Here is a 13,357-nt window from a genome sequence, read left to right as displayed (position 1 = left end):
AAAAAAAAAGTATTATGGTGATACTTTATCGTTTTATGTGCGGGTATTTTTTATCGATAAATATAATTAATTTTGTAATGAGAAAATCATGAAAATTAGATACTAGTAAAATACACATTATTATCAATAATCAATCAATCAATCATCTATCAATAACTATATATATACTAAAAGACACACCAGTAATGATACGTGTCATCTCCTGTTGTGTCTTTGGTATTTTTTTTTTAAATAAAAGATATTACAATATATATATATATATATATATATATATATATATATATATATATATATATATATATATATATATATATATATATATATATATATATATATATATATATATATATATATATATATAATGATAGTATTATTTTTAAAAAATGACTTGACAAATCTCTCTACAATTTTTTTTTTTTTTTTAAAAAAAAAATTTATTCCATATACCATATAGCATGTACAAGTTACATTTCTTTCTATTTTATTTCATCCTACTTTCTAATCATATTTCTTAACTAAAATTTCAACTAAATATTGTGTTAAATATATAACATAACTTTAATTGTGTGGAAGGGAATATTTAGGGAAAAATATATAATATTTTTCAATTTAACTTAAGTGGATCAAACAATTGTGATAAATTTTTGGGAATTTTTAAACCAAATTTAATACAATATCCGTTTCATATTATTTGCTTACAAAGAAAATTTCATGACATTGAAAAATTGAAGCAAAAACAAATCTTTCTTATGCATAAAATTAAATATGTACATTAGATCATTATAGTTAAATCTACCAAAAGCAAAAATATTAGCTAAAATGACATATGCAAAAAAACAAATTTATTTCAATACTTTATACACCATATATATACTTATCTATGATGACCCTGCATTTATCGTGGTACTAGCACCACGATAATTATTAAGTAGTAAATATTACTAACTATTAATTATTAATTATTAAGTACTACTATTTACTACTTACTATTTACTATTTATTAATTTCTAATTACTAATTATTTAACTAATAACTAATTATTAAGTAAGGATAAAGAACTAATTTGTTTAATGAAAAACCAAACCAAAAAACTAGCTTTTAGTTTTTGGCGGAAAAGTCGGCTTTTCATCATGTATTTTGGCTTTTTAGTCTTTGACTAAAATAAAAAGCCAAAAGTCAATCAAAAAGCCACCCAAAAGCTATTTACCAAAGAAGACCTAAAATATACTTTAAATATTGAAATAAACAGAAATAATTAAACAAATTTGATGATTTAAGAGACAATGACACTTGAATTCAATGGGGATAAATATGTAAAAAAAAAAAAAAAACAATATTTTTAGGAATATAAATGTCTATAAAATTTATAATAATTTATACTTTAAATGTAACACCCCGACCCCAAACAAATTAGGAAGGGGTCTATTGTCACGAAATGCGCATCGAGGGCCAACAACTGTCCCCACAGACCAACACGAGTCATTCCGGCGCATTTTGTCCTCACTCATGCGCACCCCGAGAAAACTTCCCAGGAGGTCACCCATCCCAAGACTACTCCCAGCCAAGCACGCTTAACTATGAAGTATTCTTAGCATATGAGCTCCCTAAAAGGAAGATGCATCTTGTTGATATGAGTAGTATATCAAACTCCTTTAAGCAATCATGAGGGGTATTACATACACCCCCACTTGAGAACGGCAACGCCCTCGTTGCGCCTGGAAAGCTAGGGACTCCAATATTACGCCTAATGGCAACTGGGTAGCCAAAGTGTTACATCCAGTCTGGCTATGGCCATATGGCCCCAAAATTCTCCCCCGCTAGACGACTGACATAGGATCAATTATCCAGGGTCAGCACGCGGTCGCAAGGTTGCTCTGAAAATTATCAAACTTGCACACATTGACCCACACATTGACACAAGTATAATAAGGTATAATAAGAGACATAACAAGGTTTAATCATGATTATGTACTCTAAACTAATCCCAACCAACAACTTACATAAAAATTCAGATTTTAATACGACACAACCAAGCCAAAAATTCACACATTTTAATCACTAATCATAGTACAAATTACATACATGAAACACATCATGGTTTCTATGTGACAATGACTTTTAAACTCACACTATGTTTATAAGAATAGCATACAGTAATTCGCTCCACTCACTCCACGAAACCAACAATACAACTTCTCAGAACAACAATCATGCTAGTTAAAATTATCACCAACCAAACTAGGAATTCAAGCAATTAGATTTAATCATCATTATACATGAAAGTCAACTCTATAATACATATAGATTCAAAGGAAGTTGCAGGTCCAATATGATATAATGCACCAAAACATGACGGAGAAGTAAACCACGCAATCGAGTCCAAACAAATAGATATCTACTACAATGATCATTATTATACATGGGTTTTAATCCTTGAAATCAGACATAAAAACTAGAAGACAGTAGGCTTGTGATGCATATAATTCGCACAAAATCGGTAGGGGAAAACAGTTAATAATTCTGTCAAATTATAAATAGGCAACTAGCGATCGTACTAATTTTCGTCATACGACTTTCTCAATCGTTCTAGCCTAAGTCATGCATTCTAAACTAAGTGAATCCTAGTCTAAGGGATAGTACTAGTTAACTGTCCCCACATACCAACACGAGTCATTCCGGCGCATTTTGTCCTCACTCATGCGCACCCCGAGAAAACTTCCCAGGAGGTCACCCATCCCAAGACTACTCCCAGCCAAGCACGCTTAACTATGGAGTATTCTTAGCATATGAGCTCCCTAAAAGGAAGATGCATCTTGTTGATATGAGTAGTATATCAAACTCCTTTAAAGCAATCATGAGGGGTATTACATTAAAGGTTTTACTTTATTACAGGGTATCATTTTATTTGTGCAACCCATTTTTCACTCATATGAGATGGAAAATTTATACATGTTGGATGCGATCAACAAAAATTAGGTTATAGTAATAATATTTTTACTCGATTATAGACATATTATACAAGTTGCAACCATACTCATGTTCAATGGCGGATCTTGACCAAAATTATTAAAGGGGCCGGATTTTGAATCTTTTGCCTCTTGCTTTAAACTAGTCACAGTGTTCCAATATTTTATAAGTAAAACAAGGTTATTTAATTTTATTAACTAATTAATTACAATCATTTACTAGGGACCGGACCTCAAATGGCCCCGGAGGAAGGTCCCCTAATAAACTTACTTTTAAATTGATAGACTTTCTTTTTTAACTAAACCTCAACAAACAATTAATTACTTGATTAGAACCAAAAGTTACACAAAAGGTTGATCATATCTATAACTTATAAACTAGTGTGTGGCCCGAGCGATGCCCCGGATTGCTAGTTTGTACTTGTTTAATTTGTTAATCAAATTTAACTGTTTAGATAGTAAGACTTGTCGGTTTTGAGTTTAAGTCTTCCTGTAAACATTTTTTAGTTGTCAAACTCAATCATTACATAATGAAAACAAATAGTATAATAAGACACAAATTAACTTATCTAAGTTAACTATAATTTTGTTGGATAAAAAAACACAATTAATAAATGGCTAAGATGGTAAGACTCTTAACTTAAGACTTGTTGGTCTTGAGTTCAAGTCTTATTATAAGCATTTTTTAGATGCAAACCTAATACATGTGAAAGTGACATGCCATGTTTATAATCACATGTGGCGCATATTGCTTACATGTCGAACTTGAAAAAGGTGACACGTGAAACATATTATGTTTTAGGAACGGAATAGGTATAATATATGTATGTTATCTACATTTCGTAGACACAATTCGTGAATAGTGTATAGTTTACTCATTAATTAAGCTTTAATGATCAACTTAAGTCTATCAATGATATCATCGACCTTTTCTTAATTCTATACGAAGTATTTAATATTTTAATATATTCAAAGGTTTGGTATATTAGCTTTATTGTATGACATTTATTAATAATACTAGATGATTTCATTAAAAAAAAAAAAAAAAAAAGACTATGTTACCTATTTATAGAAATAATCAAAATAAGGAAAAAAAAATTACTTAAAATAAGATGTGGGATCTTTTGTTGTGTATAAATCGATCCACCCAAAGATGGCCATCAAAGCTTGCACCAAGCGCAAAGCTAGGCTAGTTGCAGAATCAGCCGAACCTCGAGCAATGGTAACAGTGTGATACGGAGGCTCATGTTCACCTTCAATATTCATCTATACATAAATTATAATTAGTACCTAATTTGTGGACAAACTAACTATATACAACAAACAAATTATATACTATCTAATTAAACTTCTATCAATTTAATCAATATAGACTAATATTGTAGGATCCCTTATTCCTAACCATGTGATCGGTCCTTATCTTATCTAGCACATCCACTTAAACATATATGCTAATCATACATAATTAAATACAGTGATTAAAAATCGATTAATCAAGCTTGAATAATTTGTTGACAGGTGACAATCTGTAAGATAGATAACATTGTAATGTAAAATTTATCCCAAATTCTTATTTCGTTAAATTTGACCTCAAATGTAAAGGTATGTTGAGACCTTTATGTTTTTGAAGCATTTATAGGTGCCAAGATCTCCTTAAATAGGATTATAATAACATTTATAAGGGTTTTAGATATGTATAATATATATGTAATATACAATATATAATATATAATATATTATATTATATGAAATTAAAAATTAGAAGTATAACAATAACAATAATAATAATAATAATAAAATAATTAGCCGTCAAACTAGTTATATATATATGATTAAATATAGACTTTGGGATAAAAATTATAGATTACTATACACTTACCTAAATGTATCACCTCAATGTCTTCATTTTCTTAACATCATTGAGTAACTTATGTGAACATAGCTTGTAATTTGTGATCTAAGGTTTTTGACTGCAGCTATGTTTATTCAATTTATTGGAGCTTTCTCATGATATTGCCGGACTTTTATAGTATTGTAACCAAGCGCACGCTTTAGAGTCGTCAGATTATTTTTGGATGTCTTCTTGTTGCTGGGGTATGACTCTAAATTTTTAGATTATTATGCATGTGTTTTATTATTTAAGTTTGCATGCATTTATTTTCTCGCTCTTAATGCAGATTTTATGTGTGGTCATACATTCTGCTTTTAGTGGGACTGCGACAATCACCTATGACATTAGTCATCATTTATACATATGTCAGAAGAATCCTTGTGTGCACTATTATTTTGCAGCTTCAATGACTTTTATATGTTCATCAATGACTATTGTAGTTTCATTTTATTTCAACTATATGAACTTAAGAGCAAACTGGTAGTTGGAAATGATATGGCTTTTGATCATAGGACTTATATTCAATCCACCAGATTGTGTAAAGCTCATTTATGAGAAGGGGATGGGACCTGAAGCTGCTATTTTAGGGATGTCAGTGGGTCAGATTAAATGAGAGACCCGCCCCATCCCCGCCTAAGTGGGGCGGGGATGGAGGGAGGTTTGGCGGGTGATAGGGCGGGAATGGGTATAAAATGTGTACCCGCCATGGGTGATGGGGCGGGTATGGATTTTAGAGTAGACCCGCCCTATACCCGCCCCGCCCCGTACCCGCCTTATACCCACACCAAATTTCCTTTAGAAGTGTTTAAAATTTATGAAACTTCATAGCCCAATAACAATTATATCAAATTCCCAATTTTTTTAAGGGAATTTGATATAATTGTTAAATGTGAAACAACATAACATCATGACAATGGGTTTGAGATGGTTTTGGGGCGGGTATGAGGTGGTTATGGATATCCAAGTGGGTGATGGGGCGGGGATGGATCCTATCTTGTACCCGGTGGGGCGGGGATGGATGTGGATATTGTACCCTCCACGGGTGGTGGGGCGGGGATGGATGTGGATATTGTACCCTCCACGGGTGGTGGGGCGGGGATGGGTATAAGATTTTTAGGCGGGTATGGGTATGAAGGTATCATCATCCGCATCCGACCCGCCCCATTGCCATCCCTATGCTATTTGATGCTACCTCTCCCTCGTTTAGATGTCTCTTGAGCTTTAGTTTCGTAAGTGGGTGGTTAGTTATGTATGAATATCTTGTGCTTCTTAGTTTGGATTGTTCTCATGGTGGTTATGTAGGCTGCAGTTTGGTCACCTTCATCAAATTTTCTTGTAATCATATCGATGTAAGGATAATCTTCTAATTAGTGTTTGTGTTAAAAAAAACTAGAGCAAACTTGTAGTTGTCTTATTATTATCTCAATATTGGATAATGATCCACAACATGGAAAACATAATCTTCAAAATTAGTAGCTTGGATTAGTCTTGTTTCGGGTGAAACAATGGGACCTTCGGCAAGGTCCTTCCGAAGTGACTGAAGACTGGGCTCGGTCCAAGTGATGTAGGGCCGAGAGTTTCCTGCACAACAAGTGCACGTAAACTAGCCTCAGGGGTTGCGCCGAGGAAGGCCCCTCCGATGCCAAAGTCAGTATAGTGTGCAGAGAGAAATAGCTATGCAAGAGTATTAATTGCTTGAGGCTATATGTGAATGTGTAATAAATGGTACAATTGATGGCTTTTATACCTTTGCATAAATGAAAGAATGGACCTGAGCCAAATGGGCTTGCCACATGGACTTGGGCCTTGACTTGAATTTGACTTGGCATGAATTGGAGAGTTGAACCTTGGACCTTGGGCTTAAAATTGAATCATTTATGAACTAGGCCCAATTAGATAAATTGGACCCAAACAACTTGCCCCCCAGACCCGATTTGGAAGAATGACAGGTCGGGTTTTAATTAATCCAAAAAAAGGAGGGAAGTAAATGATTTAATTAATCCAAAAATTTTGAATTTAAACTGCAATTAATGAAGTAATGGCAGTTTGGATGGATAATGGAGGAAGTTAGACGGATAATGGGCAGTTAATTTGGAGGGAACGTGTTTAACGGTTACTTAGTGAGGGATTTAAGAGAGATTAAGTGCACTGACCCTTAGAATTCCCATTTCTGGAAATATAAGGCCGGATTCCGCACTCCCTCTCCTCACTTCTTCACAAATTCGCGCTCCAACCCACGCAAACCCATTGATTACGATTCAAAACTTCGCCAAATTCTCAAAATTTAAGCTTTGAAATTGAAATTCGCTGCTCCGAACTTGTAGATCGGCAAATTCCGCATCAGATTAAGGTAATTTTCTTTGATTTTCTTTCAATTTTTCTCGAATTTGGAAGCACTCCCCTTTTTCTCGATCTCTTTTCGAAACTCCGACATGGCTAGAGGAAGAGCGCGTCAACCCCGACAACCCAGGAAAACTCGGCATCCGAGGGACCGAGTTAATAGTTGGAATGGGGAAAGAGTAGGACCCGACCCGAAGGAGGGTCTCCGGACAGTCCCTTTATCTTCGGCGCCCCCCCGAGAAACGGGAGAGGCGAGCGTTTCTGGGTAGGAGGAAGCTTCAGCCGCCGCACCTTGGGACTTGCTCCCTGGGTTTAATGAATGGCAGAACGCCGGAGCCATCTCGGCTATGATGGGGAATGTCCCTTATTCTTGGTGGGTCAGGAACGCTGAAGCCTACCATTTTGCCGCACAGATTGAGCTGTTCTACGGCATTCTCGAGGTGGATGGGTATTGGTGTCGAATGCCCACTGCAACAGACAGGATTCATCATCCACCCCCTGGATATGTGGGGGTGTACACTAGGCAATTACAGTATGGGCTCCAATTCCCCTTGAATCCCTTCGTTAGGGATCTTCTAAGAAAGTACAGGATCTCCCTGTGCTAGTTGACGCCCGTCAGCATCCGAAGGGTGATGACGTATCTATGGGTGTGCCGGTTCTTTGGTCTCGAGCCGAACCTGCACTGTTTTAAGAGGCTACACAAGCTTGTGCCAAACACCCAGAGTAGGTACGATCACCATGGCTCTGGCTGGTATCGGATTGAGAGTCATCCACAATATTTAACGATGTGGCCGAACGACTCTTCAGACAAAGACTGGAGAGGCCAATGGATCTGGGTTAGGGCACCTGCAGACCCTGACCACCCCTATCTCTTTGGCGCTCCTTGCTACCTCACCGAACCTGACCCAGATATGCAGGACTTAGGTCCCGAAGAGCCTGATGCTGCTAGCCATCCCAGCTACCAACAAGTGTTTCTCTTCGGGAAGAAGGAAAATCCTGGAGGGACTGGCCGGCTGAAGCATATTCCAGAGAACTAGCTTCCGGACTCCTACTATGCCTTCCAAGAAAACATGTTGGCGGTTGTCGGCCTCAGCCGAAAGTTTCGAGATGGTAAGCACCTTCGGCTGGGGCCGAGGACGCACTTTTTCTATTTCTTTTTATTTTTGCATTTACTTCAGCGCTTCAGTGTCCGTTTCATTGCACTGATTCATTATCTTTGCTTTTAGAGATGAACGAGAGCAACTCCCAGATTGACAACGAGCGTCTGGGATTAAATGCCGAAAGGGTTGTGCTAGATCACGCCCCTGCAATCATTGACCCAAGGAAGCGCCCGTTGCACCTTCATTCAACAGGTCTCCAGATTGAGGCTGCTTCAGATTATCTAAGGCAGAAACCTTGGTGGGCGAAGCGGGATCCTCTGAGGCGTCTGCTGCCCGAAGAGGAGGAAGCTGCCCGGACTGCTGAAGAGGTAGCTAGGGCGGTTCGGGCCCTAGAAGAAGGTGAAGGGACCTCCCGAGCTGCCGAAGAGGAAGCAGCGGCAGACGAGGCTCAGCCGAGGACCTTGGTAAGTTCTTTAGAACTTAGCATTTCTTCTCTCTCTCTCTTTTTTTTTTTTTTTTTTTTTTTTACTCACATCTTTCTTAACCCCCCACTTTCTGCAGTCTGAAGAAGAGAGCAGCAGGAGAAGAGAAGGTAAAGCTCCTGTCCGTCCCGAAGACCTTTCGGAGTCTGAGTCTTCGGATTCTGAAGATATGGACGAGCAACCTCTAACCAGAAAGAGGAGGAGGACGGGTCCAGCAGTAGTGGGCCCGAATGAATTTGAGCTGAGGCCGATGCCTGGCCTCACTATAAGGGAGCATGTCGAAGGTAAAGGCAGGGTTCCCGGAGTTCCTAGGGGCCCTCCACCCCCAGTTCAGCCACCTTCACCGATCCCACCACCTCCCGAAATACAAGAGATGGAGGTGGATCAACGAACTCCTGATCCGAAGGAGGGGGTTCAAGAGGAGGTGCCGAACCAAGAGAGCACCGCTAAGCTCTCCAACGATGAAGCTGTTACTGGCGGGGCAGCTGAAAAAGTAGTTGAAGCAGCAACCGATGAAGGTTTTGCTGCTGAGATTCAGCAAGAGGTTGATGCTCTCCTGGATCAACCTGAAGAAGAGGTTGAGATGATCAACCTGGAGGACTTTGCTGAAAAGACGGGGGGCCAAAATGATGAAGTCCCTTCGTCTTCAATGCCTTCTATTTAGACGTTCAGGTCTGAGGATATGGGGTTTCATGCCCCCTTCATCAACATTCCCGACAGCGTCCGAGAGACCATCTGGGGAAATCATCGGGAGGAGGCTGTGGCCTTCTTTGGTGACTTCTCTGGTTTTTCCGAAGTGGATCGAGCAAGGGAGTGGTCACTTAAGGCGACTGCTGGAATGGGAAAGTCCAGCCGAAGGGTCCCTGACCCTGCAATAGACAACCAACGGCTGCTGATGCAGGTACTCCTTTACTTTTGCAATTTCAGCTCTTCATTTCAGCTTTCTTCTTCTTCTTCTTCTTTTTTTTTTTTTTGCTGACTTGTGCCCTGGTTGCCAGGTCGTGCACAATCAGACTCTCACCGTAGAGCTGATAGACTCACTCCAGAGAAAGCTGGAGATCGCCCAAGCTGAGGCAAAGCTGGCTGAAATGAAGATCAAGACAGCCGAAGAGAGGCAAGCTGAGGCCGAGAAGTATGAGAAGCAGGCTGCTGAAGCCCTCCAGAACTTCTGCAATGCTATGTAGAATGAAGTCCTCCCCATTGTTCTTGAAGGTGAAAAGCTCATCAACGAGTATGGGGCCGTTGACATCCCCAGCTTCAGAACCGGCATTGAGCGCCGAATAGCTGAGGAGGTCGGTACAAGGGTGTCCAGCCAAACTGAAGAGCTGCGACAGATGATAGAGGTACTAGAGGCCCAGGCAAAGACTGCTGATGAGGCAATGAAGGCCAAGGATGCTCTGATCTTTGTGGCCCAGACCGCTGCTGAAGCCCAAAGTCAGAGGCTGCAAGAACTGACTGACCAGCTGAAGGCTAAGGAAGAAGATCTGGCTCAGGTTGAGACTGCTATTGGCTTGGTCCGAAACCAGTTGAACAACACCGACGAAGAAGCCAGTAGGGTTCAGCTGTAGCTAGACGAGGCCAAGGAGAAGCTGGAGGAACAGCAGGAGACCTCCCAGAAAATTTTGGAGGAGGTCCGGAAGATGCTGGCCGATGCTGAGGCTCAGCTAGCTACCAAGGTTTACTCCAAGGCTGAGTTTGCGGGAGCCTTCAGCAACGGGTACAAGGTGGCCCGAAGGTTGGCCCTCCACGGTGCTCCTGATCTGGACTGGTACCAATGCGAGATTTGGGCTGAAGATCCCAAGGATCCTCATATGCAGTTTGCCAGTCAAGCTAAGATGGATCTTGAGATCCGTCTTAAAGCTGAGGAGATGGAAGACGCTGAGGCTAAAGAAGCTGAAAATAGAGAGAAAGAAGCTCAAGCTCAAGCTCAGCCCGCTTCCTCAACTGCCGAAACTGATGCTACCAAGGAGCCCAACGTCGCTGATCAGCCTGATCCTTCAGCTGAAGCCTAGGGACTCGGGCAGTCGTCTTCAGAATCTTGCGGATCAAGCTGTGCTTAACTTCTGACTTGCCGCTTATGAATTTTTTGCCTTTGTTTTTGCTTCAGCTTGCCTTAGTGTACAAAAAACTTCTACTTTTGTCTTGTACGCATTTCGGCAGCTGTAATTTTCCGCTTGTGGGCGGCTGTCGATGCTTTTATTATGCTCTGGAACATTTCCACTTTGTAGTTCGTCATCCGAACTTATTTCTCAGTAATCTGATGTTTTTTTTTCTCTTCCATTGATTTGCTTTAAACTTACATTGTTTTTTCCTTCCATTGACTTGCTTTAAACTTGCGCATTAACCTGCTTTTTTGGAAATCACAGCTGATAATAATTTGCACTTGTAGTGTCTGTTGCCCCCCCTAGAGATTTAAAGATAAAATCTTCAAATTTCTGAGATGATTACCCTTTTGGTTATAGACGAAGCTTCTAATATTTCGAAAAAATTCCAACAGTTTTGTTGTTATTCTTGGTTTTCAGTCTATCTGAAAGAATGGATATCTGAGACACAAGGCCAACTTAAGGCAATGTCTCAGACAGTGGCCCTCTGGGATACAGGCCTTAGTTAAAGCAATATCCCATATTCGTCCATGGACTCATTGCCCTGGAGAACAAATCTGAAAGATCAGAGTTCTATTGTAGGCGAGTTTATCAGCAATCTGAAACCTGATGCCTTAAAGCGAAGGTTTCAGACATGGCTGAAGGAAACCCTTAAAGAGTAGATAGAATAAAGAAAAAAAATGAAAGAACAAAAATTGCAAATGTTTACAGGAATGGTGGCTTTGAGGCCTTTCATTAATAACTGGGAAATGTACTTACAAAGATTGTTCTGCCCCGAAGGGTTTACACATGATATTTCTTAAGTACATCAGCATTCCAGTGATTTTTCAGCTCAGTCCCATCTAACTGCCGAAGTCGGTATGTTCCCGGCTGAATCTCATCATAGATCTCGTAGGGTCCCTCCCAAGTGGCTAAGAGTTTCCCATGGATTCGGCTTTTCTGAACTGCAGCAGCATTCCGAAGGACAAGCTCTCTAATTTTGAGAGGCCTCGAATGAACCCTTCGGTTATAAAATTTGCTGATTCTTTGCTTGCATGAAGCCATCCTATCCCGAGCTAAGTCTCTTACTTCGTCAAGGAAATCGAGAGATTCCCTCATAAGCTGCTCATTCTCAGCTGAGAAGTAGTGTACTCGCACACTTTCAGAACCGATTTCCACTGGAAGGACGGCTTTGGCACCATACACCAGCTCCAAAGGTGAGTGGCTCGTTGCCTCTTTTTTAGTTGTCCGAAGGGACCAGAGGGTTCCAGGGAGTTCCTCTATCCACTTGGAGTTTTGGTCTTCAACCCTCTTCTTCAGAGCATTGAGGATCTGCTTATTTGCGGCCTCGGCTTGACCATTACTTTGCGGGGGACATACTGCTGAGTACGCCAACTTGATGCCAAACTGGTCAGTATAACGCCTCAGCGGTAAATTATCAAATTGCCTTCCATGATCAAAGACAAAAACCTTCGGAACACCAAAATGAGTGATGATATTCTGCCAGATGAATTTCCTAACAGTTTGCTCTGTGATATTCGAAGTTGCTTCAACCATCTTTTTTGGTAGGGAGCATCTGGAAAGGGACCTAGGATATCCAGCCCCCACTGGGCAAACGGAAGCGGATTTAGGATCGGTTGAAGGTCTCTAGCTGGCTGATGGATAACTGGTGCAAATTTTTGGCATTTTTCACACTTTCTGACCAGTTCCTTAGCATCAAAGATCATGGTGGGCTAGTAGTACCCGGCCCTTAATGCCTTGTGGGCTAGTAGTACCCGCAGATGCCGAGGTGAATTTCCCGAAGGATGTAATCAGCATCCGTTGGGCCCACACACTTTAGTAATGGGGTTGAGAAGGATTTTTTCAGGAGCTCCCCTTTGAAGACAATGAACCTTGAGCTGGTTCGCTTCAGCTTGGAGGCTAAGATTTTATCTTCGGGAATTTCTTCCCGAAGCTTGAAGGCTAGGATGGGATCCATCCAGCTTGGTTCCTGGTCAACGCAGCACACTTCAGGTGCTTCGTCGACACTTCTTTCTCGGCGCACTTCCACATAAACAGTTTGGTTCAGCTTAGTGAGTGTTGAACTAGCAAATTTGGAGAGTGCGTCGGCTTGAGCATTCTGACCCCTTGAGATCAGCTGAACCTCAAAAGTTCTCAGCTTTGCGATGACTGATCTGATCTTGGCAAGGTGGGCTACCATTGAGGGCTCTTTGGGCTCATAGTCACCTCTGATCTGATACGCAACTAGCTGAGAATCTGTCCTCAGACAGACATGTTCGGCTTCCAAAGAGATGCACAACTCTAGGCCAGCAACTGCCGCCTCATATTCGGCTTTGTTGTTCGAAGCTTTGAAAGAGAATTTGAGTGCATACTCAAAGGATTTGCCTTCGGGAGAGGTTATCACTACCCGTGCTGCGATGTCTCGGTTCTTGCTCGCGGAGTAATTCCGCTTCTTTTGCTTAACTGGCCGACACGTGGGGTCGACGATGAGCTTGTG

General features: G+C 40.4%; 1 protein-coding gene across 1 annotated transcript; it reads right to left on the bottom strand.

Annotated features, from left to right (window-relative positions):
- Positions 1-11,250: 11,250 nt before the first annotated feature.
- On the bottom strand, positions 11,251-12,417 carry LOC145578034 (uncharacterized). The gene is made up of 2 exons (XM_081635437.1): positions 11,827-12,417; positions 11,251-11,322 (listed from the first exon to the last, which is right to left on the bottom strand). Exons 1-2 carry the CDS (start codon positions 12,415-12,417, stop codon positions 11,251-11,253), a joined length of 663 nt encoding a protein of 220 aa, XP_081491563.1.
- Positions 12,418-13,357: the final 940 nt, after the last annotated feature.

The sequence above is a fragment of the Chenopodium album genome, chromosome 14 (assembly GCF_948465745.1).
Source record: "Chenopodium album chromosome 14, dcCheAlbu1.1, whole genome shotgun sequence".
NCBI lineage: Eukaryota > Viridiplantae > Streptophyta > Magnoliopsida > Caryophyllales > Amaranthaceae > Chenopodium > Chenopodium album.
This window is presented reverse-complemented; position numbering and strand designations above follow the sequence as displayed.

Coding starts and splice junctions, on each gene's coding strand:
- LOC145578034 (XM_081635437.1), bottom strand. CDS start 12,417: ATGGTTGAAGCAACTTCGAATATCACAGAGCAAACTGTTAGGAAATTC. Junction 11,323..11,826: donor TCCTTCGGAATGCTGCTGCA/GTTCAGAAAAGC, acceptor CTTGTGTCTCAG/ATATCCATTCTTTCAGATAG.